The 23514-nt window shown below is 39.5% G+C and overlaps 3 protein-coding genes across 3 annotated transcripts in view; 2 read left to right on the forward strand and 1 right to left on the reverse strand.

Annotated features, from left to right (window-relative positions):
- eva1aa (eva-1 homolog A, regulator of programmed cell death a) overlaps positions 1-9854 on the forward strand; it is a 70078-nt gene extending 60224 nt beyond the window's left edge. The window contains exons 6-8 of the mRNA XM_014991842.2: positions 4231-4359; positions 5952-6107; positions 7237-9854. Of these exons, the coding sequence (XP_014847328.2) occupies positions 4231-4359; positions 5952-6107; positions 7237-7616 (665 nt within the window). The 3' untranslated portion in view covers positions 7617-9854. The remainder of the gene's footprint in view (positions 1-4230; positions 4360-5951; positions 6108-7236) is intronic.
- Positions 9855-10483: 629 nt separating this feature from the next.
- Positions 10484-15097, forward strand: efhc1 (EF-hand domain (C-terminal) containing 1). Its single transcript, XM_088002269.1, has 9 exons — positions 10484-10546; positions 11180-11392; positions 11477-11764; positions 11878-12036; positions 12955-13141; positions 13307-13524; positions 14401-14614; positions 14769-14921; positions 15084-15097. The coding sequence occupies exons 1-9, from the start codon at positions 10484-10486 to the stop codon at positions 15095-15097; spliced, it is 1509 nt and encodes a 502-aa protein (XP_087858395.1).
- A 288-nt stretch (positions 15098-15385) lies between these two features.
- On the reverse strand, positions 15386-23336 carry tram2 (translocation associated membrane protein 2). Its single transcript, XM_014991840.2, has 11 exons — positions 23130-23336; positions 21044-21107; positions 20747-20856; positions 19770-19886; positions 19579-19637; positions 18556-18640; positions 18310-18380; positions 18017-18121; positions 17755-17898; positions 16278-16435; positions 15386-16175 (listed from the first exon to the last, which is right to left on the reverse strand). Exons 1-11 carry the CDS (start codon positions 23247-23249, stop codon positions 16099-16101), a joined length of 1110 nt encoding a protein of 369 aa, XP_014847326.1. The 5' UTR covers positions 23250-23336; the 3' UTR covers positions 15386-16098.
- Between the last annotated feature and the right edge of the window lie 178 nt (positions 23337-23514).

Here is a 23514-nt window from a genome sequence, read left to right on the forward strand (position 1 = left end):
GTATACACAAGACAAGAATGAGTGAGTTAATCATGCCCTCTGACATTCAGACCCTAATCTAAGGAAATGGATGAAAACTTAAAACAAGTCGACAGTTTTTAAGCCATTTATTCCCACGGATGGAGAGTTAGCATCTCTGTTTTTTTTTTGTTTTTTGTTTTTTTTATGGTGGTAAATAAACTTTTCCAGCCTCTGGTCTTTTAGACACTCATGCCTACTCACATATATAAATATGTGAGTTCAATTCATGGACATAACACAGTTTAACTGTGTTATGTCCATGAATTGTGTGTCTCTCATAAGACGTCAAAATTGACACACATTCGCACTCAGCCTCAATAAGGCTGTTGTCATCTGGATACTGTTATGGCGTTACACTGGGGGAGGGAGAATTGAGAAGCTTTCTCGACACCTTCAGCTTCTGCCCTGCTCACCTCGCTTGTTATTCCGCAGGAATGCCATTACCTAAGTGAAAAATGACTGTGTGTGTTTGGGTTTGTGGATGAGTTCATGAATGCGTGCATGGAGATGTCTGTCTGCGTGTCCGTGGGAGGTAAGAGAAAGGGCCAAAAGAGAATAAAACACTTTCTTGTTTCCATGCGTCAATAAACATTGAACAGATTCACCGAATCGTTACCCTGTTGTGTGCATGAGTTGAGTTTTGAGCTTTAATCAGCGCTTTATTGATGTAGATTAAGTAGGCACTGGCTGTGTGCTAATTAAAACCAGACAGTTTATTCTCAGACTTCCAACAAGATGCCAGCACATTGTCTCAGTGTGTTACCCCCCCCCCCCCCCTTAAACACACTACATATGTTCGGCTTCAGAGCCAAACAGGGAATTTAAAACAATGCTGTAAATGTTTATTCCCCTGCAGCCCCCCGACCCCCTCAACCCCTCCACTCTTGCATGTTCTCAAGGGCTACATTACACTAAAGTAATTGGCACAGTTTTGATCTCACCTCAGATAATTAGGCTCTAATATTTCATTATATCCCCTTCGGCTTGCAGGGTTTTGCTTCGAATATTTTCAGCGTTGGTCAGCCCAAACACCAACACGCATGCACACGCACACTGGTCTGCAGAGCCCAGCGAAAACAAAGCTGTGCTCTGCCAGTGTAAACAAGGGTCATTGTTATGAGGGCTCTTTCCCGCCTCGTATCTTCGCTCCCTGTGGCAATCCAGGCCTCTGAGAGACACGGCTTCGGTAGAGAGGCCTCGTTTGGCAAAGTTATTTTTAAGAATCGCGAGGAATCGTTTGCCCTGCATTTATGTGAGCATGTCATTATAATGCAGGCTTTGGGGTGTGATTTATGTGCTCGGTTTTGCTCCCTTTCACCCCCTTTTTCCTCCTGTTTTACTGGTTCAGTCTAACGGTCTGGGTTCCGAGGGGTGGTTTTGCGGCCATTTAATTCACGAAGTTTGAGCTTTTTTGACTTTTTTGATATTTTTAGACGAGCTGCGGCCAGTGCAACACATTGCACTCAAGCATGTTTTTGTAGAAGGTAATGCAGCCATGTCTCATTTGGTGCGCTTGTGCGTGTCGCACTACGGTGTCTCTTCGCTGTGAACGCGGGCCACATGTGCAGTCAATTAGGATCAATCAGAAAGCTGTAATCAGGGCGGGGCGTGGGGAAGATGGTGGTGTGCTATTGGGGGCATTTTGGGACTTGTGATTAGTGGGTCAGATAGATGAGGAAGAACACAGGGTAACTTTAAGGTCAAATCTCATTTCTCAACTTTGCTGTTTCTCCTACTTCCAAATTTGATATATTGCTTTGGTTTGCCACATGACCTGGTACAATTACAGGGAAGTATTTAAATGTAAGAATATATGCTTCTGCAACTGGAAACATGGTTAAAACCATTTGGAATTTGAGTGAATAGCGGACCGAAACAAATACGGAGTCAATAACTGTCTTTTAGACCCCCTTGTGTATACATGTACATTTATTCAGGCTGCATCGCTGGTCTTTATTTCTCTAGTGAGTTAACTGGTTCATCTGAAGGCCAAAACCTAAAAGCATTCTAGTTTATGACCTTTCACATTCCTCTGACTAAATTTAAACAGCCACTGTTTCCACCAGCTGGACCACTGTGACTGAATCTACCGTTTTATCCGCTTTTCCTCCAGTTGGAAAAATTCATTTGTAAAGATGATCATTTTTGACAAACGGTTGCACCATTACACACCACTATATATATATATATATATATATATATATATATATATATATATATATATATATATATATATATATATATATATATATATATATATATATATATATATATATATATATATTTTTTTTTTTTTTTTTTTTTTTTTTTTAACATCAATTAATGTTTCGTTTGCCAAGACGTTTAAAGAAATATTTGAAATCATATCAGGTGTGATGCTACACATTGTTTCTGAACCAGAACTTTTGTGGGGGAAAAAAACGGCAAATTTAAAACACACAATGTCCTCATGCAACAATAAGCGCTTATACTCAATTACAAACATACGGTATAAATTACCTGGTTTAATTCAAACTTGACATCACTTTTCAGTCCAGTGCTGCCAGATTGTTCCTTGAAATGGTGGTAAAGTTCTGCAAAGAATCTGCTCACATTTTACCAACCCTTATAACCATTATATTTTCCTCTGGACACCAATTAAAGCGGCAGTATGACTGCTTTTTTGGAGGTCACTTGGGACAATTGCAAATAGTTTGGAATTCAGACTGCTGTTCCCTTTTAATATGATGTAAATCTAATTATTATTAAGGCAATGAAATGTTCTCCAGCAGTTACACAGTGCTGTACAGATAAGCGCATAACTCTGCCAAACAGAATTCCCAGAGAGTAAAAGCTTTGAATGTCAGTGGTTATATTTTCATTATTGCTTGCAATTGGAAAAGCCTTGTAATATGTCTAGGGGATAAGTATCCAGTGACTGGAAGGAGTGTGGTCTGCTCAGCTCCTTCCTTAGTTTTGATTGGCTTTTGGATCACAGCCAAATGACAACCCAGGAAAGTATATTTATTTCCCCAGATTTTAAACAAACTGGACGTTTTTGTCTGTTTTTTCTCTTTCTTTTTTTTTTTTCGGCCTCAATCACGTGTCAGAATCTGAGTATTAGGAGAGCTGATGATGCCTGCAGTAACACGGAGCAAATCTTTCCTCATCGTCCAATTGCTTGTCCAGAGAGATGAACGCGAGAGAACAGCAGAAAGCCGGACAGCCGTTCATCTGTGGAGCTGCAAATCACTGCAGATACAACAAGGGAGATAAACAAGGTGACCGGAGCGTGGCCTGGTCTGGAAAAACCACATTTGAGCGAACAGGAATGTATAACCCACTGCATTGTGGGTTTGTGTCTGGGGGGGGAAAGAGTTCAGACTCTCTGACTCACGGGGGGCTGTTAGGATACGGGGGTAGCAGTGGTGGCAGGGGGGCTGCAAAGGGGAGATGGGGGAGCTAACTTTTGGGAATCGGTGAGTAGCACGAGGAGGAGTGTGAGTCATGGCCAGGATGTTCTCTACATCTGTCTCCTTCGTACAGTAGCTGTTTAATGATTGTTTTTCTTTCGTTTTTAGCTTTAATGAAACGCACCAGGCATTAGGGAAACTCTCAGTCTTCATCAGCAGCATCTGTTAAGCATCTCTGGCGTCTGCTGTAGCCTGTCTTGGATCTTTAGTTTCATTGAAAGATTAGTTCCGAATAAAAAATGGAAATCATGGCTTGCAATTGGAAAAGCCTTGTAGAGACTAAGCTTATACTTAGTCTCTACAAGGGCTTACAGAGCTCATGTAGAGAATACTAAGCCACAACTACAGGCAGGTATGAGATTCTCCCTGTACAAGTGATGCATCAGGGGTTTTACCCAAAAATTCAAAACTAAAACAAATAACACAATCTACTCGCTATTTTTGTGAATCGAAAACCAAAACGTATTCTTACTGCTGTTAACAAACTGTGTTCACTTTCTCTTGCATCTTATTCACGAGTCTACTTTTTTTTAAGGTGGGAAATTTGCTAATTTCTTTCATCATTGTGGCTTGAAGCAGTTATATTAAGCTGCAAATACCTATGTAAGCCACTTATCTATAAGGCTAGCATTACATTAAATATACAGAAGTTGTTAAACATTTATTTAGTAGTACCTTAGGAAAAAAAAAAGATATTTTTCTTTAATTATCTGCTCCTTCGACTAACTCTTTAACTTTGCTTTTCCCTTCTTTGAAGTGTCAAAGAGACTGCTCCAGGAGCCAGGCCGCAGACCACCGGTGTACCACCCACCCTCTGCCACCCGTGACCCCAATGTGGTGGGAGACGGGCCTTCTGGGGGAAGTTCAGGCCAGAACACTGTTCCAAGTAAGCAACAGAGCAAATGCACAAGCTGATAGCTCCAGACTCAAACGTTCAGCCTTTTAAAGAGAACACTTGAACAGTCTTGAAGCCTTCCAGGACTCAAGACCAATCATAATTTATGGCTCAAGTTTAGAGGTATGTGTATACTAAAAAGTCACATGTGTAACTGTTTCCATATGTGTCGAGTTCACGTTGTGATCAGTGGCCTTTCAAACATTAAGCATTCGGGGATCCACTGATTAGCCTGCATGTAAGCATAGTCTAACCCCGTCTTATAATGTCAAACATCCAGGGAGGTAAAAAGACAGAGAAAGACTGAAATTGGAAAAAAGTGGAGAGCCTGGCAATGAAGAAAACTCAAACAAAGCTTCATTCTTTAGGGACACTGGCTCACATCCAACACTCATTACTCTGCTCAGCTACCGGCACAGTACTGATCAGGAGGATGCTTGAATGAACAAGGAGTTAATAGAGAGGGGGCGGGGGGGAAGCACAGGGGAACTGGGAATGATGCAGCACTGACAGCCTCTGACTCATGAATAGATTCACTTCCTTGAACAACTTAAAAAAAAAAAATCCTTTACGAGTTTATCGGGAAAAACCTGTTTTTATCTCTAATGTGACTGTACAATGGCAGACAGACGTATGTCGCAGGAAAACAGTTACAGGATTAGTTATCACATTAAACAAAGTGTATGCAAACAAAGTATTTATAATTAATATAAAGTGGTTAGAACAACCAAATAGATTTTTATATTTTAAGATTTTTTTTTTATTATTGAAGCAACATTCTTCTGTTTCCTGTGTTTTCTGTTCACGGTTTTGTGGATATTTTAGTGTTTGATATAAAGAGAGATACCCAGGTTGAATGTTGGACTTAGGTGCTCGCCACATTAATGGGTCCAGGTGGAACCACTTAACTGCACGGTGAGCAACCCCAATCTAAGCTGTATTTATCAGATAAAAAAGTCTGACACACCTTAAGAAACCTGCAATTAGAGGTAAGACAGTTTACCAAAGCCTGCTTACCTTCACCAAACAAAAAAGTCCAACCGTAGTAGCATGACAGTGTAACCACACTCGGATGCATCTCGCATCTGTTTTTAGGTTATTTTTCTGGAGGTGCATTGTTCATTCATGGAGATCATGTTCTGGCTAAAAAGAGCAACAATTACACCGGGACATAGATGACCAAAGGCAACACAAATAGAAATGACGAAAATCCAGAGTAGCAAAAAGCTGTTACTTTTTATGAACACAAGCTCCTGAGACATAGGGGGCTAGTTTTGAAATGTTGCCAAACTGAAAACTATTTCCATGTGGTTTTCTGTCGCTTAAAGTTTTTGAGTCAGAGTAAATCAAACAGAAGCAGATGTTGTTCCACCTTCTGAATTTCTCTGTGCGTCTTTGACAAAACATAGCGAAATTCTCCTGAGAGGCCTTAGGTGACTCAGTTTTCTGACGGATGTTTGCACAATACGCACTTGTTTTTGCCATAAATTACCCTCGTAATGATGAATTGCTTGCACTGAACATAATGGGCTCGAAGTTGAAGCCTCGCGGTGACTTACTGCTTTTAAAACTGCAACCTTTAGCTCGGAGCCCCGACAAGAAGAAACCATCTGACACCAGAAGAGGCGGCGGAAACAGTTCATCACAGCCATCAGGCATGAACCCTGTGATCAACTCCACCTCCAGAGCCAACATGGCCCTCATCAGCAATGCACTGGCGGCGTACACCTACATATCAGGTAGGACGCTGTTGGCGAAATCTAATGAGGCATCACAGAATATCCAGATGTCAGCCGTAGTGGTGATTGCACTCATCTGATATCATGAAGGAAAAAAGGGCAAAAGGAGGAGAAAAACTTTAGGTCATCTGAACAGACTTTATTAGAGGGTTTTATATCCAACTCTGTGACCGAAAAAATTGTTTATTTGCAACGAAATGCATTGTGTATGCATAAAAATAAACATCCAAGAACATTAGCTCGCACAAACTAAAAACTTTCTTGCGTATTTAATAGTAATAATATTTTATGATCAAAAAATGTTTGCTGCAGAAGTTACGCCACAGTCAAAGAATATGTTTTCTTTTTTTATTATTATTATTTCTTCTTTAGTTGAAACTTCAAGTGCATAAGTGAGTGTGATGATGCAGTTTCAAAAATGCTGAGATTATTTTTTTCTCAGTGTAGTCAAAAGATCATGTGGATCCATCGATTTCGCCGCAGCGGAGCTAAATGTAAACAACCAGTGAGAGCCAAACCACGGAGATGATTGCAAAGTGGGATTTCTTCCTTGAGGACAAACAAAATTCTCAGAATTTGGAGTGTATTTTTTGCAAAGAAGAATCTGAGATCTGTTCTCTCAGGATGACGTTTTTCTTCATTTTGTGCTTAGACCAGCTTGTTTCGCTCACAAGAGAAGAGAACGTCTGAAATGCTCGCAGAAATGTGGAAGACTACCAAACAGATGCTCCATACTTATTGATTCATTCATTTCAATTATTCTTAATGCAATTATCAAATTGAAATTTTTGGAAAACATGACCTTCAAACACATTCTTTAAATGGTTAAAAAATAAAAATAAATCTACGTTGTATATTAATTATTTTTAATAATGGAAAATAGTTCAGTCCAAGTTTGTTCCATCTCCATATTGTTGTCCGCCTGTGTTTTTAATGCTTTTAAAGCCTGAAAACGTTTTGGCATGCTGTTTGTTTTTATAAATATAATATAATGTTTACATAAATTCCCAATAGGCCTACTTAAATTAGATATCTAATTAGGTCTAATCAAATTTTTGCCCTGTTTCCTATTAGAAACCCACTAATTTGGAACTTTTCCTCTTCTGATGCTCCTTCTCTTCAAAAACAGATCATCCCGAAAGGGCCGCGCTGTTCTTCGTCTGCGGTGTGTGTCTGGGCCTCTTCCTCACCCTCTTTGCCCTGGTGGTCCAGATCTCCTGTCGCACAGACTGCCAGTCTCGGAAGCGGCCAGCCGTCAAGAAACCGCCCCGCCCCGCCCACTCATCCTCGGACTCCAGCGACTCGGACTCGGACTGGGACACCACGTCGGACCTGTCGGCGCGGAGGCACAGGCGCTTCGAGCGCACGCTCAACATGAACGTTTTCACGTCAGCGGAGGAGTTGGAGCGAGCCCAGCGGCTCGAGGAGAGGGAGCGGATCATACGGGAGATCTGGATGAACGGGCAGCCCGACATCCCAGGGACACGGAGCCTCAATCGGTATTACTGAGTGCCGCCTTCGGTCGTTCTTGTTGAAGACTTCCTTGAACTAAATCCAGGAGGCACTTGGTCATGAGGGCAGGAACCGGAGAAGGCCGGCACGGAGCTTTGGAAGCAAGCATGCAAATGCAGCTGTGGACTCTGAAAACAGAGGGGAGGTTTTTTGCAGGCTTGTAGGGTGGTCTGCGTGTTCCACTGGGTGTCATAAGGTGCAGCCCCCCCCCCCCCCTCAGTCAAACAATAAGCTTGGGCTCCGCACGGCAAGCTTACCTCACGGCTCGCCCTTACTGCCGGAAGTGAGGGGTGAAGGGGCAACACCGACTCTCCGTTGACTTCAGCAGGCCTTTTTGAAGTCGGGATTTATGGGTTGGTTGCCTTGGACATACACAGGCCTGCAGAGACTACATGGAGGCCGAAGGACCACGGCCTCACAGGGGTCTATTACACACAGAACACTTGGCAGCTGGATGAGACTGTGAAACTTTGAGCGTTCTGCTCTCTACTCTCCAGTATTCAGTATGAACTTCAACAAAGAAAAGAAAAAAAAAAAAAAGTGCGCTTGACAATGAGATGAATTAAGACAATCTTTCCACAGTGAACCATGCTGCCTTTGAGCTTCGTAAAACCAAAAGATTTTGTGTGCGTGCGTGTGCTTGTGTGAGTGCGAGGGATTCATCTCAATCCTTATGAGACGTATTTTATAATATTTAATAGATGTTGACCTTTTGCTCTCAAGTATGGTTTATTTTTTAAATATTTTTATACGTGACAAAAGTTGTCTGGCACCTCAGGGATGCAATCCTAGTGTTTCTGTGTTTGGCTGATGCGCTTTCTTCCTAAAAAAAAAAAAAAAAAAAAAAAAAAAAAAAAAAAAAAAGTGGGGTCATCAGCAGACCAAATAAATTCTTTTTTTTTTTTTTTTTTTTAAGGCATTGAAAGAAAATAGCTAGAAATATGATGCAAAGAGCCTCCAAGAGGTTTTTAATGATTTATAACCTTATTTTTGATACAGTAATTCACAGATCAGTGCCTTTTCCTAGCTGTGGAAGATAGTTGGTAGAATTTAACAAATGTTTTAAACAGGTGAGCTAATTAACTCGAAATACTTCATTTGCATGCCACTATTACAGTAAAGTCGCAATGGTAAGGTGAAGCTTGTGTCACATCTGAATGTTTCTATTTAATATTGCACTTGCTATGTACTCTGACGGATATGAAAATTACAACAATATACCAGTTTCGTACCAGTGGTTTTGCTTGAACGTTTTTGTTTTTTGTTTGTTTTTTTCCTGTTTTGGTCTTCACTCCTTAAACATTGTGTGGAGTGCTGGGCTACCGCCAATTGTAAAGCTAGAGGTCCTGAGCAGATGTTTGTGGCTATCTGAAGAAGGAACCAGCTCTGCACAATAAACAAGTAGGCTACAAGCAGGTATAAGTAAATTAGAATGCATTGAAAAGTTCATTTGTACAAGTCAATCCGTTCAAACATGAAATTCAATCAGAGTGGCTTATTTCAAACATTTGTTTCTGTTAACTTTGATTAATATGAGGTGCAGCTAGTAAAAACACAACATTCAGTTATTGAGCAAATTTTTAAGAGATAAGACCAATAAAAACACTTTTTTTTTTTTTTTTTTTTTTTTTTTTACTGTTATCTTACACAATCCTCATGTTATTACACAAACTGCTGGTGCAGAGACTGCTGTCTTCAAGCGTATTAACATTACGTTTAATGGATGGATGTATTCCAGGAGAAGTTCAGACCAAGTCGAGCAAATTTAATCCATGGAACATGGGCATACAATTCATTAGGCTAACATTTATGCATTCAAAAAATTTTTTTTTTTTTTTTTTTTGTGGTTTTTTCTAACTAACCTCCTGGTTATTTATTAGCTGTAAGCCTTATTCATCCAAATCAAAAAGCTTAAGCTCTTGCTTTTGAATTCAGCTATTGTCATGAATGAGTTATTTGATGATATTCTAATTTATTGAGATGCACCCCCCTAGCTGACATGTAACCTGCTTTTGTTTTTCAGTCACATTGCCAGTTTGATAACATAAGCTACGGCCTTTGGCTTTGTAATATTTTAACAGAGTTTTGTTACAGAACACACAGGGCATTTCAGAGATATTATTATAACGGACCAGTCCACATGGACTATTATGCCTATGTGATAAATAAATTAAACTTTGCTATCTGTCAGAATAAACTATGTCATCTGTGCTTTAAATAAACTGTTCAAATTAAGTGATCATCCACATTGTCTTTTCTTTCTTTTCTTATTTTTCTCTTCAAAAACATTTAAATATGTGCTCTTTACCACATAAAACTCAAGTACTTTTGGTCTTCATACACTGTATGTTGTTTTTCTATTTTGGTTTGTAGCCAGGTCATGTTCGTAAATGAGAAGTGGTACTCAACAGCGTACCTGGATAAATCAATAAGTAGGAGAAAAACAACGTAATCATATCTTTAATAATAGAAGGAAACAAGCAGCACAGTGCAACTCAAGTCAGCTGGTCTCAGTCAGATGTGAGCTTTGTTGCCACCTGCTGGCTGAATAACAGTTATGCAACTTGTGTTACACTGAAACAAACTTCAGGCCGCTGTGATAAGAAATAACAGTTTTGAAATCCGTATTGATTCATCAGCTTGGATGAATCTGTCTCGTGTCATTTTCGGTGTGGTTAAAAAATAATTCCGCATTTTGCTTTAAAATTGTTGTCGGCTTACGGTTTCCATGGATACCATAACCTAAACAGTGGAAGTGTGCAGCTGCTCGAGTCAAAGAAAAAAAAATCCTTTTAATTTCCTAAAACAGGGAATTACCAGGCTTTTAGAGTGAAGGAAATTTCAGAAGAAAGTCGATACAGAAAATGTCCACCGAGTGGAATAACGGATTACCATTTATACCTGGATACACATTTCGGGATCTGGCGGTAAGTTGTTGAACATATTTTATTATTATTATTATTTTTTTTTTAAGGATTTAAGGTCTTGTTTAAGAAGTTCAATTTTATTCGTAAAATAGCTATGTGTCCCCCAGTAATGAAAATGCAGCTACCGCATTCCTTTAGACAGCAAGTCGGGGCTCGTTTAACTTAAAGGTCCGAAAAAACAAACGAATTTCAGAGCTAAGACATTTTCCCCTTAACATACGAGTATGTGAGAATTTCTGGCTTCAGCGACCCAGTTTTCAGCAAGGGTGTCCACGCAGAATGGTAAATTCAAGACGTTGTCAGGTCTAGATTAATATAAAGCGATTATAACCTTTACAATCCAACAAGCTTTTTTTTACTCTCAGTCCGAGTAAATAAAACTTGTTTAGAGCCATGAATCCTACTTAAATATAAAAAAAAAATGTCAAGACCCACCACTTTACTCCTTTTTTAGGCTTTAAACTAAATATATTTACAGCGAATGTTTGATCCAGCAGCTACATTTTTTTATATCATTGCTGCTCATACTTTTCTATTTGTGTTGATGAACATGCTTAGTGTTGGTAAGTCCAGATTTACACTGTGATTTGGCTAGGCCTTTGTTATTGACTTCTCAGTGCTCCGTGTGTGCAGAAGACAGCCTTCCATCGGTCCCAGACACTCGGCTATAAGAATGGCTTTGCTCTGTCTTATCGTCCCTCGGTGGTCATTGGGAAGGAGGTTCTAGCAGCAGAGCCATTAACTCACCACGAGATTGATAAACTGTGCTTTGAGACGCCATATACTGTGTATGATAAGCCGGAATATGAAGAATTCATCCCAGCTCATGTGGCACTCGATAAGAAGGTCTGAGATCGCGAAGAAAAATATCGATACAGGTTAGCGTGTACTTTTTTTTAAAATTCCTTTTACTTGCATGCCATGTTTTAGGTTCTTCGCTTCTATGGACACTTCAAGGAGGAAATCTTGCACTCCCCTGCAGAAAGTTACCGTGTTCGCCCCGTGACCATTTACTATTACCTTGAGGATGACAGCATGTGCATCATCGAGCCATCAGTGGTGAACTCTGGGCTACCACAAGGCAAGCGTATCAAACGTCAGCGTTTGCCAAAAAATGAGTTTGGGAATTATTACAACTGGAAAGATCTCAACCTTGCTATGGACCTGGAGGTCTATGGGACCACGTACCGCATCTCAGACTGTGATTTGTTCACTAAGGTACAGTAATTACCACCTATGCGTACCTCACACAAAAAAGATGCAGTGGCATTCATAGGTCTGCTTTTGGAAACATGCACACTCTTTGTCTATATCTCACATCCTCTGAACAGGAGTTCATGGAGAGTGAGGGCATCGTTTTGAATGAGCCAGAAAATACACCAGAAGATCCTTACATCAAACGCCGTAGTATCAAACCAAACCAAGAACATGTCAACAAAAGCCCTGCAAAGTTCGAGAAATTATACCGCTTTCTTCATATGGACTCCATGGTAAGTTCAGGGCAGATGGGCGGATTACTTCAAGATGACGGAAAGGGAAGAGCTCAAATAACCATTTGTTACAACCAAGAAATGCTACAGAAGAAGAACACACCAGGTGCCATGCCTGTCAACTAAGAACAGCAAGCTGTCGCGACACTTCACACAAGTTCACCAAAAAAGGACAATAGCAGGACATTTTGCTTGGTTTGATAATCCTCAGTTCTAGCTAGAGCATGTTTGTGTCCCTTCCTTGGATTAACTGCTGCTGGTGATGGTGTAAACATGTGTTTTAGATTTTCTTGAAACTGTTTGGGTGCCTTGGTATATTAATTGACCTTTATTTCAATACTGAAACTTAAATTGGTACTTTTGCTGTCTATGTCCATCCCTTTATGAGCACACTATCTATCTTCTTGGGGAGACTTACAGCAAGACGGTGATGCACCAGAGTAGGAGACTGGACCAATCAGTAACTGTATGGTGTCAATGTGGACCAATATCTCTGAGAAATGTTTCTAACAACTTGGTGACAATATGCCACAAAGAAATAAGACAATTCTGAAAGGGGGATTTACATTCGTTACGTGGAGAGGGTGCCAAATAAAATCGCATGCAGTTGCATTACAAGGTCCGACAAAGCACACACAATAATTTCTAGAAAGACAAAAAAGGGTAAAGTAGTTTGAAATACACTTCTCTTTTTCATGTTTCAGCAATAATTGTAGAAATCAGTCTATAAAACATGTCCATCTTTCAAAGCGGTATTCTTGAATTCAGTAGTGATACAGTTCTCCGTCTTTGAATGGCAAGCATGAATTTTGAGTGCAACTACTTAAGTTTTTTTTAGAAGGCGTTAATATGATCTTCATAAGCTGTTTAATTAATTAATTATATCTTAACTCCCTGTTTCTTCTGATTTATGGTCAGGTGCTCCGATTCTACGGCCAGTGGGTCGAATGTGATGCTTATCAGAGTCACACCTGGCCTGTCATCATTTACTATTACCTGGTCGACGACACTGTGGATGTCAGAGAGGCTCATCAACGCAACAGTGGCCGCGACCCTTTCCCTCTTTTCATTAGCCGACAAAGGATACCCAAGAAAGTCAAAGAAGGTAGGATGCTTTAAGATGTGTAAGCGACTACGCAGCTATTGATATATGTAAATATTTCTTCATTTTATGTCGAAATATTTTCACACTTAATTTAAAAAAAAAAAAGCTCAAACAATGAACTACTACATAAAATGAAGATGCATGATTAAATTCCACTCCTTTAAGAGACCTTCCCTAGCATTGTGATGGAGATCTCCGACGACCTTGTAGAGGAGTATATTTCCCCCAAAGACTTCCAGCTGGGTCAAAAGATCAAGCTCCTGAGCCATCACTTCTTTTTGTACGACTGCGACGGCTTCACTAGAGAATATTACCAGAAGAATTACCCAGACATGGACATGAAAGCTGTAGAGATACCAAAGATGGAAGACAAATCAAAGAAGGTATGGCTTTGCTGATTTGCAGAAAAAAAAAAAAAAAAACATAAATTCTGCATTCTGTTGCTCATCAAAGATCATACATCTTTTAAATTATCTAATGCTAAAGTGTGTTTGTTTCCCTCCAAAGGCACAGGTGATTCCACCCTACAACGGATTTGGCTCTCTTGAAGACTCTCTCCAAAATTGTTATTCTTTAATTCCTGAGCCTCCCAAACAAAACATATTGAAGAGATTGGTAAACAGCAACAAAAAGCTTCGCTACGTTGCCAAGCTGGTGAGATTCCACTGATGAATAATAGACTCTGCCGCAGTAGTATCAACCAAGCATACAGTGCTGCTCAGAGTTTTACATTCGCTCGTCATTCACATTGTTGTCCCATTAATTTCAGGCCTTTAATGAACAATGTGATCTTTTGTTTATCAGAGTGAAATATTTACAGGTTCGAAATAATAGAAAGCCTCAAACGTTCACTAATATTTTCCTAAATTTGCCTTAGCAAGTCAAAGAAACTGTACTCATAATTCGTAGCCGTGTTCGTACTCCTGGCGCGAAACTTTGACACAACTGAGAGTTTCTACAAGATAATGGTGTAAAACTGATTTTAAGTAGGCTACAATTAATTTCTTGAATTTTAACCCTTTGTGGATTAGAGAAATTTTGTAGTCAGCTTAATTGAATACGCAACTTTATTTCATTGAAGCCGTTTGTCGTATAATTCTTTTAACCTGGAAAAAGAATGGTAGAAAAATGCTTGTATGTCACATTCTGACTGGCACTGTAAGTCAAACAGTGAACTACATTTACTTGTTATGGTACATTAAGGAGACACTTAACGCTTCAGTCCCTCCAGACTTAAGTTTTCCTTCACTGTCCCTCAGGACTCCCCGTACCCTGAAGACAGAGACCGGCGTTTTATACTGTCCTACCACCTGGACACCGACATGATCAGCATTTATGAAACGCCAAGGCGTAACTCTGGGATTATTAGTGGGAAGTTTCTGGCAAAGTGCCAAGTCGCCAAGCCAGGCTCCACTGTGGATAATCCTGTGTACTACACACCTGCAGACCTTGTTATTGGAGCCACTGTGGAGGGTAATCCTAATTTCAGTCCTGAAAGATTGTTATGAAGTCGTGCAAATGTTACAAGTCTTGCTACAGCTGTGCTGTAAATATGTCATACATGGACCGTGAGATCTGCCCAATAAGCCAGTTACAAGACAGTAACACAGAGCTTACTGTTTATCAGTTTTCAGCCACCGCTTCATTCTGATCAATGCAGACCTCTACGTGCTTAAATACTTGGAGTCCAACTCAGATCAGGTCCCTTCTCAGACTCTGGAGTCACTGAAACAAACGGTAGGAGCAGAGAAGGAGAGCGGCATGGCAGTGGAGCAAAAAGGTAACCATTAAATCTGCCTTTTTTCTTTTCCTGTAACCTTTTAAATTGACCTCAGATTCTACATCTGTCTGCTTGTTACGTCCTCCTTACATGCAGTAGGTGTCGCTCTTTCCACATAAGTTCAAACAAATTAAGACTTAATGCGTCTCCTTGTTTTACCAGGTGAAGAAAAATAATCAGCTCCATGACCTGAAGAAAATTCTGGATATTTTTTTTCCCCCCCCCAAAGGCAATGAATAAAGTATTATGCAAATAAAATGAAACTGTGGTGCTGTGTTTACTCTAAAGTCCTCCACTGAAATGCAAAAGAACTCTCAGCTGGCTACAAACCAGCTTGGTGTCATTTCAGATAATTAGTGAAATCTCAGGCTTCATGCTGACAGGGTTTCAGAAATACACGACTGAAAAAGAAATCCAGGAAACATTTAAAAACAAGAATAATAATTTTAAAAAAAAAACATCTGTTTCAGACCTATGTATTTTTTAATAAAGTAAATGATAAACAAAACAGAGAGGGGTAAAAAAGAAAAAAAAAGACATGAAATGGCATGCGGTAACATCCATAATATATACTTGATACAAATCTATTAAGTGACCAGTGACAAATGCATGATGCATATTTTTTTTTCTTTTTTTTTTTGCTGGTTAGTTCATATCGTTTCATCAACAACGATTTTCTGTCCCGGCAGAGCAGAGTGGAAAACAAAGCCAAGCCAGCTCACTAGTATGAGCTGAAGTACAGTACTTATGTTTGAGAGTATGCAAAAACACATTCAACATGGACACAAAGATAACATGTGCAGCACACAGTACTCACTTTACTTTTTTTTCTTTTATTTGTTGTTTATGAATCACTAACGGTGTGCCCTAGTGTTGGATCACAGGCTGTGTGGACGTACAAAAAACAGAAAAAAAAAAAAAAAAAAAAAAAAAACAAATACTGATACAATGAGAGGAATAAATGTCTGTTGGGCTCAAAGGATGTCCTTGGATTTTCATATTCCAGCATTCAAGCCAAAAGTCTTTAGTCACCGAGTCCCTGCATCATCATCACAGGACATTCTCAGCCAAAACTTTGTGACCGGCGGCAGCTCTCTCCCCCTCAGCTTCCCTGCTGTGCTGATGAGAAACCTTAATTAGGGATGAAGTCACCATTGAGGCCAGGAAGTGTGCCACCTCAGGGGGATTTGAGCTTCTTTGTCCGCTGCGAGACTCCATTATCGGCTTTAAGCACCCCGTTCTCATGATGACCGACTGGCAGGGAGACAGAGGGAGAAAAGTTTGAATATTCTCTGACGCGTCATAAAAGTTAGAGCGAGACATGAGGAATGAAAGAAAATCATCTCAGGAGCTCACATGTGTCCCTCTTTAATTGCCGTACGGGTTGCTTCGCGGTAGCCTTCTTGCGGACGGCTTGTTCGTGCCTGAACTCCCGCCAGCGCCTCAGCTGGAAGCGGATGAACTTCCAGAGGAGCCAAGATTGAGTCAAACACACCACCAGTAGAACAGTCATCCTGAGCAGGCCCAAACGAGAGAAGATTAGAGCTGCTGCCATTCACTCTGACATTCTTTTTTTTTTTTTTTAAATAGGCCTGGTAATATTTTCCAAAAGACCTGTTTGTGCTGGGAGTCTGGTTTGAAAATTGCAATGTTCAAACAGATTCAAACTAGCAGGCCGGTTGTCATAAATACTCAAAATAATAATAATAATAATAATTAACAAGGCAGTAAATTAACCTGATGCTAGCATCTCAATACACCAATGTTGGATGTTGCTCAACTTTTATCAATTTCTTATTAAAAGAAAAACAAAATTGAGAAATTAACATTTCAGCCACAAACTTTTATCAAGCCCACACATTATAAAGAACAGAAACTCTTTTAATAGGAACTGATTCTGTCTGATAAATAACATCCTGTTGTCAAAAGGCTTCAAAATCACTCACACCATCTATTACCCATAGACTCACTTGAAGAAAAAAGATTTACAACACATTATTTCATAGTTAGAAATATAAAAATGAACATCCACAGAGATAATATATTATCATCTCTGTGGATATTTAATTTTGAAACTTTACAAGAACTCCTGCTCTATATTGTTGGTATAAATGCAACAAGCCTCATTTTGTTGAGTTTTCAAAGTAAACACTGCCATTAAAGAAGGGAATTTATGTATTTTATGCAGCAGTTTTCTTTTTAAATTGAAAAAGATCTTCATATTTTATTGGGGACTAAAGGGGAACCTTTCAAAACAAAACACAGCTCAGGTTCACATGTTAAAAAAATGCTGATACTTTTTTGGAAAAAAGAAAAAAAAATGATGATAGTAGCAGAGTGAACTTAAAAGTGAGCTTTTTTTTGTTGGTTTGGTAAATAAATCAGGACAATTCTTTTTCAAAGTTGTTTTATAGTGCTATAGGAGTTGGCTGTAGAGTGGCATGTTTTTCTCAAACAATAAAACTGACTAATAAAGAGGGAATGTTTAAGTAGAGTAAACATTGAGTAGGCTAAAAAAGAAAAAAATAACTTGTCTTTTACCCGCATCTCCAAAAAAATAAATAAATAAAAAATATGACTCAGCATTTTTGTCTACTTTCACAATTAGATGCGATTGCTTCATACACTTATAACTACTTCCTGTTTAAGAGATGTTCTAATCATTAGATTGTAGTTTCCAGAAGGTCTGATCCAAACATCACATTATACATTTTTCAGCCAGTCTTGTACCAGGCACCCATTTCAGTTAAAGATGTACAATGTTTATTGAGATCATTCGGGGTTTTTTTTTTTTTTTTCATATTTGTCAAAAAAAGCCTAAACAAGGGCTCACCTTATCAGAACAGTGTTGAAGTTCCCCGTCTCTATGTCAAGCCCCTGATTCTCAGAGCGGGCCAAACCAAAGCCCACGGCGAGGAACATCAGGGTCAGAGTGGCCATCCGTGTAAACACGAAGCTCACCGCCCACAGATCAAACCTGAACCAACACAGCAACGTGGCGTTTTTCAGATTCGCCCTGCATGCAGCTGCATTAATGCAAATGAGCCTTTTACAGCTGAATGACTTGGAACCTATCTGGGAAAGAAACCCCTTACATTTTTTGATGATTCTCATCAGTGAAGTACAGGAGCCTCGCAATGTGGAAGCCCAGTTCTGACACGTACTGGAGAAAAAGGAGCACCAGGCCCACACGGCTCAAACTGCAGAAGAGAGAGAAAAAAAAAAAAAAAAATCAACTTGAGGACGTACACAAGCAAAACCACAAAACAAACAAGCGGGATTATCTTAGCACTTTGCTCTTATCAGAACTAATGCAAACTTCTTTCGCAAACCTTCTTACACTTCACTATCGCATTAACAATCAGCCCTCCTCCTCACGGACACTTACTTTAACAAATAAGCTACAGAGATGTGCAGCAGATAAAGGCAGATGTACTGCAGCTGACGTGGAATCTCCTCCTGAAACAAAGAGCAGAGTTATTTTTAGAAACACAACAAGCTCTCATATCTTCCATGAGGCTGCCCCTCATTCTGTTTAGCACATCTGCAGGGAAATTATACAAGACGTCCACAAACGAAGCTTATCTAGTCCCGCTCCAGAGCTCCCCCTGTTCCCAGGGCCTCCTCCACTGACCTTGCGTACTTTCTGGAAGTAGAGCTCCGGCAGAGCGTGGAGCCAGTAGGCCAGCTGAGTGAGGTAGAAAAACTTCACCTGAAACCTTGAGTGCAAACACGGAAGAACGGTGGGAGAATTAAACGGAAGCAAAACGGCTGCAAAGCATTGTGTTTCGGAACAGCTTCAGAACATGTTTCCGTTCTGAAGCTGTTCTTTGGGTCATTGGCGGCTTCTTCTTTGAAATAGTACTTTTCAGAGGGGAAGGAGGTTTTTATGTGTCGTGCAATGAAAAAGGCTGAACTCTGAATTGATCGAGCATAAAAAAAAGGATGCCTAAAATATGAAGGACAGCTAACCGCTCATGTTTAATTTGCACTCGTGCAAAATCTCTTTTCATTTCTTATTTATGTTTTCATAAAAACACTGTTTACAGCAGGCCGTGTATTCGCCAGTTTCTACATAATTGAAAACTACCGCAAAATATTTAATTACTAAGATGTAAAAAATAAAAAGAAAAGAAAAATAAATAAATGATTTGTTTATACAAAGAAGAAAATTATTTAATATGCTGATTGGCTGCACTGCGCTGCACTTATGCACTGGGGCCATTTTCCTACATATAACATACGACTCCTTTTCAACATTTTTATTTTTTCCACTTTTAATTCACTTTCAAAAATTTGCCTGCAAATGCGGCGACCTTCTGATGACCCAAGCCAAAGCAATTCGAACTAAATGGAGTACATGGATAATTTAAATTACACTCCTACTTGACTTCAAACCAGGTCATGTCTCATCATAAAAAAACAACAAAAACTGTCAATTCTCGACAGAATCTAATTTGTCAGTGCATCTCAGATATTATACAGGTGACCAATTATGAATAAAAATAATCTGAATGCATATTTTTTCAGCAGGACTTTACTCAGTTAAATGTAAATTCTTATGTTTTATGACTTCTGCTTAATATTCCAGTCTACCACCATAAGAACACGCAGCTCTGTATTTATTTGTAAAAGAGTAAGCCTTGTAAATATCTACCTGAGATGCGAATGGGGGTAGTTTTCCCAAAGGCTGCTGGGGTGCAGAAGATATCCTTCCTATTTAGAAAAGATCATAATAAAGAACAAAATGAAACCCTCGAACTGCCTCATTTCTACATGCCAAAGTTCAGGAATATTTGTGGAGTATCAATAAATAAGAAGTTGTACCAGTTAAAATCTTTTACTCACTGTAATGAGGATGTAGAAACTCCACACACTCGACACTAAATGGAACACACCCAGCTGACCTGACTCATTAAACTTGGTGTTTTTGCTCTTGGACAGGTGAAGGCGGCGGTTCACTTTCTGCGACAGGAACAAAACAACAGATAACGTGAGTGACACTGGATCCTGTCACAATGATCTCGTCACCGTGGCGCACCAGGAAGTGTCACCGATACAAAACAAAAGAAAAAAGCAGGGCAAGAAGAGACAGGCGATACCATTTATGGCTGCTGCTGACAAACACTCCTCTAACAGTGCATTCCTTTCAAGGCAAACGAAAAGCTGTTGGAAGGTGCTAAAATAAAATTCATTTGTCCTTAGTGACTGGTTGCATTTTAAGACAGATCAAATACTATGTGACTTTGCTACACACAAGCAGCCTTTTCCTGTGTTGAAAATGTTTGTGATGTACTGTGACTCATCATGATGTGTGCAAATCCAGCTAGGTGAAAAAAGTTTATTTTCTGACCTTTGGATAGACTTGAAATACAATCTTTCACACTTGTCATAATCACATTACTCCTACCAATTTGTATGGAGCCCAAAACGTTAAATTTCATTTCTGGTTATTCTTTTACCTGCTCCTCTCAATCATGCATATTGTGTTGGCCTGTCACATGAACTCCTGATCAAATACAATGAAAAGGTTCTATGAATACCTGTTAAAGGCAGGCATTTTTGCATTTTTAAATGCAAAACTTGGTGTTCGAGAAATGATTTCATTTGGCAAACCCGGAGAAAACTTATAATATAAAGGCAAATGTTTGCAATTTTATATCAGTAATGGAAGAAAATACTTCTTCCTGTATACATTAATGTGGTACAGTTATGCACATAGATAATACAGTGAGGTTTTTGTTGCACCTTGCAACAAAGGTAAGGAGACACTATATAATGCTGTGATTTGCAAATGCATTTTGCTTGGCAGTTTAGGCGCTTACATCCAGAAGATACTCCTGAACTACAGCATGGAGGATGATAGCGATGAAGAAATAGAAGAGGATGGTGGCACAGTCCTTCCATCCATAATGATACGTAGTCACCTCTCCCTCTAAGCACACAAAGGAGGGGAGAAACACACAAGACACAGTCCGGCTTATTAAAACATCCTGGAGAAGCCGACTGCCTTAATACACAATGACAATAATGCTGAATATTCATACAAAGGAATATTCTGCATTTAAGTTAGAAAAAAAAAACGTGTTCAAGGTCATAAATATAATTTCGTCACCTCTTACCTAGTGATAACGTGGTGATGTTGTACTGGGGCTGAATAAAGAGTATGGCTGTCTTTGCTGTTGCCTGAAAAAAAAAAAAAAAAAAAAGGACAAAACCAAGTGAGTGATCTGAGTAAAGCAGCTCCAACAAACTGGTCTTCAAAGTATTTTTATAGATCAAGACAGTGTCAACAGGAGGAACAGAAAGAAGTAAGATGAACTAAATTCCTACGGATAATATGCTTGTTAAAGAACGTAATCAGGAGTAATGTACAGGAAAGACCAGATACTTGAGGATTTTTTTGTATGTAGAATTTTCATAGTCTGATTCTGCCACCATGACGGTGGAAATCCTGTGATATTTATGTCATTTTAACATTATCTGATAAGATCACCTCCTTACACATGTTTGGATTGTTCCATTGACATGGCCTGTGGCAAAATACAAACAGAACTTCTTAATGCTTTCGTTAAAACAATTATAGATAACTGGCTTAACACGATCTGAATCCGTCTATACAACTGAGCTGTATTGGAATTATTCAGACTAATATGAACTGAATTTGGACCCAACTGTGATCGGCACAACTATTCTCCACCAATGTAAAACCATTCAAACACCATGATGCTGCCATCATGTTTTACAACTGAGATGGTGGGACTTGAACCACGTACAGTGTTGGGTTTCTGCCACTCATGGTGTTTCGACTGAAGGCCAGAAAGTTCAGTTTAGATCTTCTTTCCTACGTTTGCCGATATGGTCTCATCTAAACAAAGTATCCCAGTTTCACAATCACAGGGTCAGAATCTGACTGTATGACTGGGAGTCAAAGAATGAAAAGAGTGGATTGGAATTTGGACAAATTACACATGTTTCCTAGTCAAGTGCCTTGAGATAACATTCATTGTGAAGTGGTGAAAAGTCCAAAAGCAAGCCTCTTAAAGGACATTATTTGCTTGCTTCTGTTTTAAGCAGTAAAGGCTGCCAAAGCACACGGACTGTTGAGAAAGACTTGGTGCTCTGCCATCGGATTGACCATCACAACAACTCACTGCTTTTGTTCTGTTTAGCAGAGGGTATTTGACCTGTGGGAACAAGATCTGAAAAATTCATATGAAATTTACAGTTCCCCTTTTCTTCTGAAACCAGAAAAAAAAAAGGAAATCCCCCTTCAAGTTATTCTCAACGCGACCAGCTGTGTGTTCACAACCAGAATTCCGGACAGAAACTTTAAATACCCGGAGGTGGGGAGAAGATGGCTTTAGAAGGGTGGTAGGAGAACCACCTCCACTATGACCCATCTAGCTGAGTGTCCTTGCCGAAATAGCGGCTGGTCAAAGCGGTCTTTGGAGCTGCTAAGGCCAGAGTGGCCACAAGCAGCGGATCAGAGTGAGACGTGGCAGTTAACTTAACAGATAAAGTGCGCGGCGGAAAACAAAGTAACTTCCGCTACTGCCTTTCAAAATAAACAGGAGCGGGTTTAATTACGATAGAGCGAGTGCCGTGCTTTTATTTTGAAAATAGGAACAGCCAAATTTCCTGTATGATTTTGGGATTTTTGAGACAGTTCCTAAAGTTTGTTACAACACAATGTATACTGGAATGAAGCACACGTTAAATACAAGAAAATCTATTCATCTTGACAGGAAGCAAAGCAGGTAATTACGGAGACATTTGGTTAATGCAAAAAAAAATAAAAAAAAAAGAATCCAAGAGCGCTGTTAAAGATGTTTAACACTAAAAGTAAATATGCAATATTTCACTTTTTAAAAAACAGCTCCCATGATATGCCTTGCAGTTTTGTTAAACATTTATGTAAAGAAGTTTTAATTCGTGTATGTCTTCGACCAGAAAAGCAGTACTTACTGGCAACAAAAGTTGTAAAAAAAAAAAAAAAAAAAAAAAAAGTACATGAAAGAAGGTGATATTCTCGTTCTTATCGGTCGGTGTGAACGAACCTCTGATGCAGTCTGCAAGTAATCGACAGAAAGAGCTTTTTGAGCTCACACATCAGTGCAGGAACGCACAGACAGACCTGCATTCTTAAAACAGCTGAGAGACAAACAGAGACGAGGGAAGAAAAGAAAGAATCAGAGTTCATCTCACCTCAAACATCAGCCCGATCAAAATGAAAATCACCAGGCTGAACACGATGTCGGCATGGTTCTGGATGAGAAACTCCTGGCTGAAGAACGGGTAGCTCTTGTTTCTCCGACGAAATGCCATGTCAGCTCACTGACTTTATAAATCAGAAAAATTTTTCGGCTGTGCGAAGTTCAGGAGTTAACTTTCCCGGCGGTTTGCGCATGCGCCACGTCTTAAAGGGCGAGTGTCATAAATACCTTTAAGGCCATTTAGGTCTCACAGCCTCCTGGGAAAAAAAGGTAACTTGGGCATAAGTCTCAAAACTGAGGCTGTTTTAACAACCTGCATTGTTTTTTTTTTTTTACACCTGAGCAATGAAAAAGATTTGGCTAAAGGTTACAAAAAC

The sequence above is a fragment of the Poecilia mexicana genome, unplaced genomic scaffold (genome assembly GCF_051168715.1).
Source record: "Poecilia mexicana isolate PSO_F unplaced genomic scaffold, ASM5116871v1 scaffold_21, whole genome shotgun sequence".
Taxonomy (NCBI): domain Eukaryota; kingdom Metazoa; phylum Chordata; class Actinopteri; order Cyprinodontiformes; family Poeciliidae; genus Poecilia; species Poecilia mexicana.

Bases quoted from the DNA above. Each gene is read 5' to 3' on its own strand.
- tram2 (XM_014991840.2), bottom strand. From the start codon at position 23,249: ATGGCATTTCGTCGGAGAAACAAGAGCTACCCGTTCTTCAGCCAGGAG. The intron at 18,122-18,309 runs GTAAGTGTCCGT...TCTCTTCTGCAG, and splicing joins TCTGTAGCTTATTTGTTAAA to TTTGAGCCGTGTGGGCCTGG. The intron at 17,899-18,016 runs GTAAGGGGTTTC...GTGTTGGTTCAG, and splicing joins GATGAGAATCATCAAAAAAT to GTTTGATCTGTGGGCGGTGA.
- efhc1 (XM_088002269.1), top strand. From the start codon at position 10,484: ATGTCCACCGAGTGGAATAACGGATTACCATTTATACCTGGATACACA. The intron at 11,765-11,877 runs GTACAGTAATTA...TCCTCTGAACAG, and splicing joins ACTGTGATTTGTTCACTAAG to GAGTTCATGGAGAGTGAGGG. The intron at 13,142-13,306 runs GTAGGATGCTTT...CACTCCTTTAAG, and splicing joins ACCCAAGAAAGTCAAAGAAG to AGACCTTCCCTAGCATTGTG.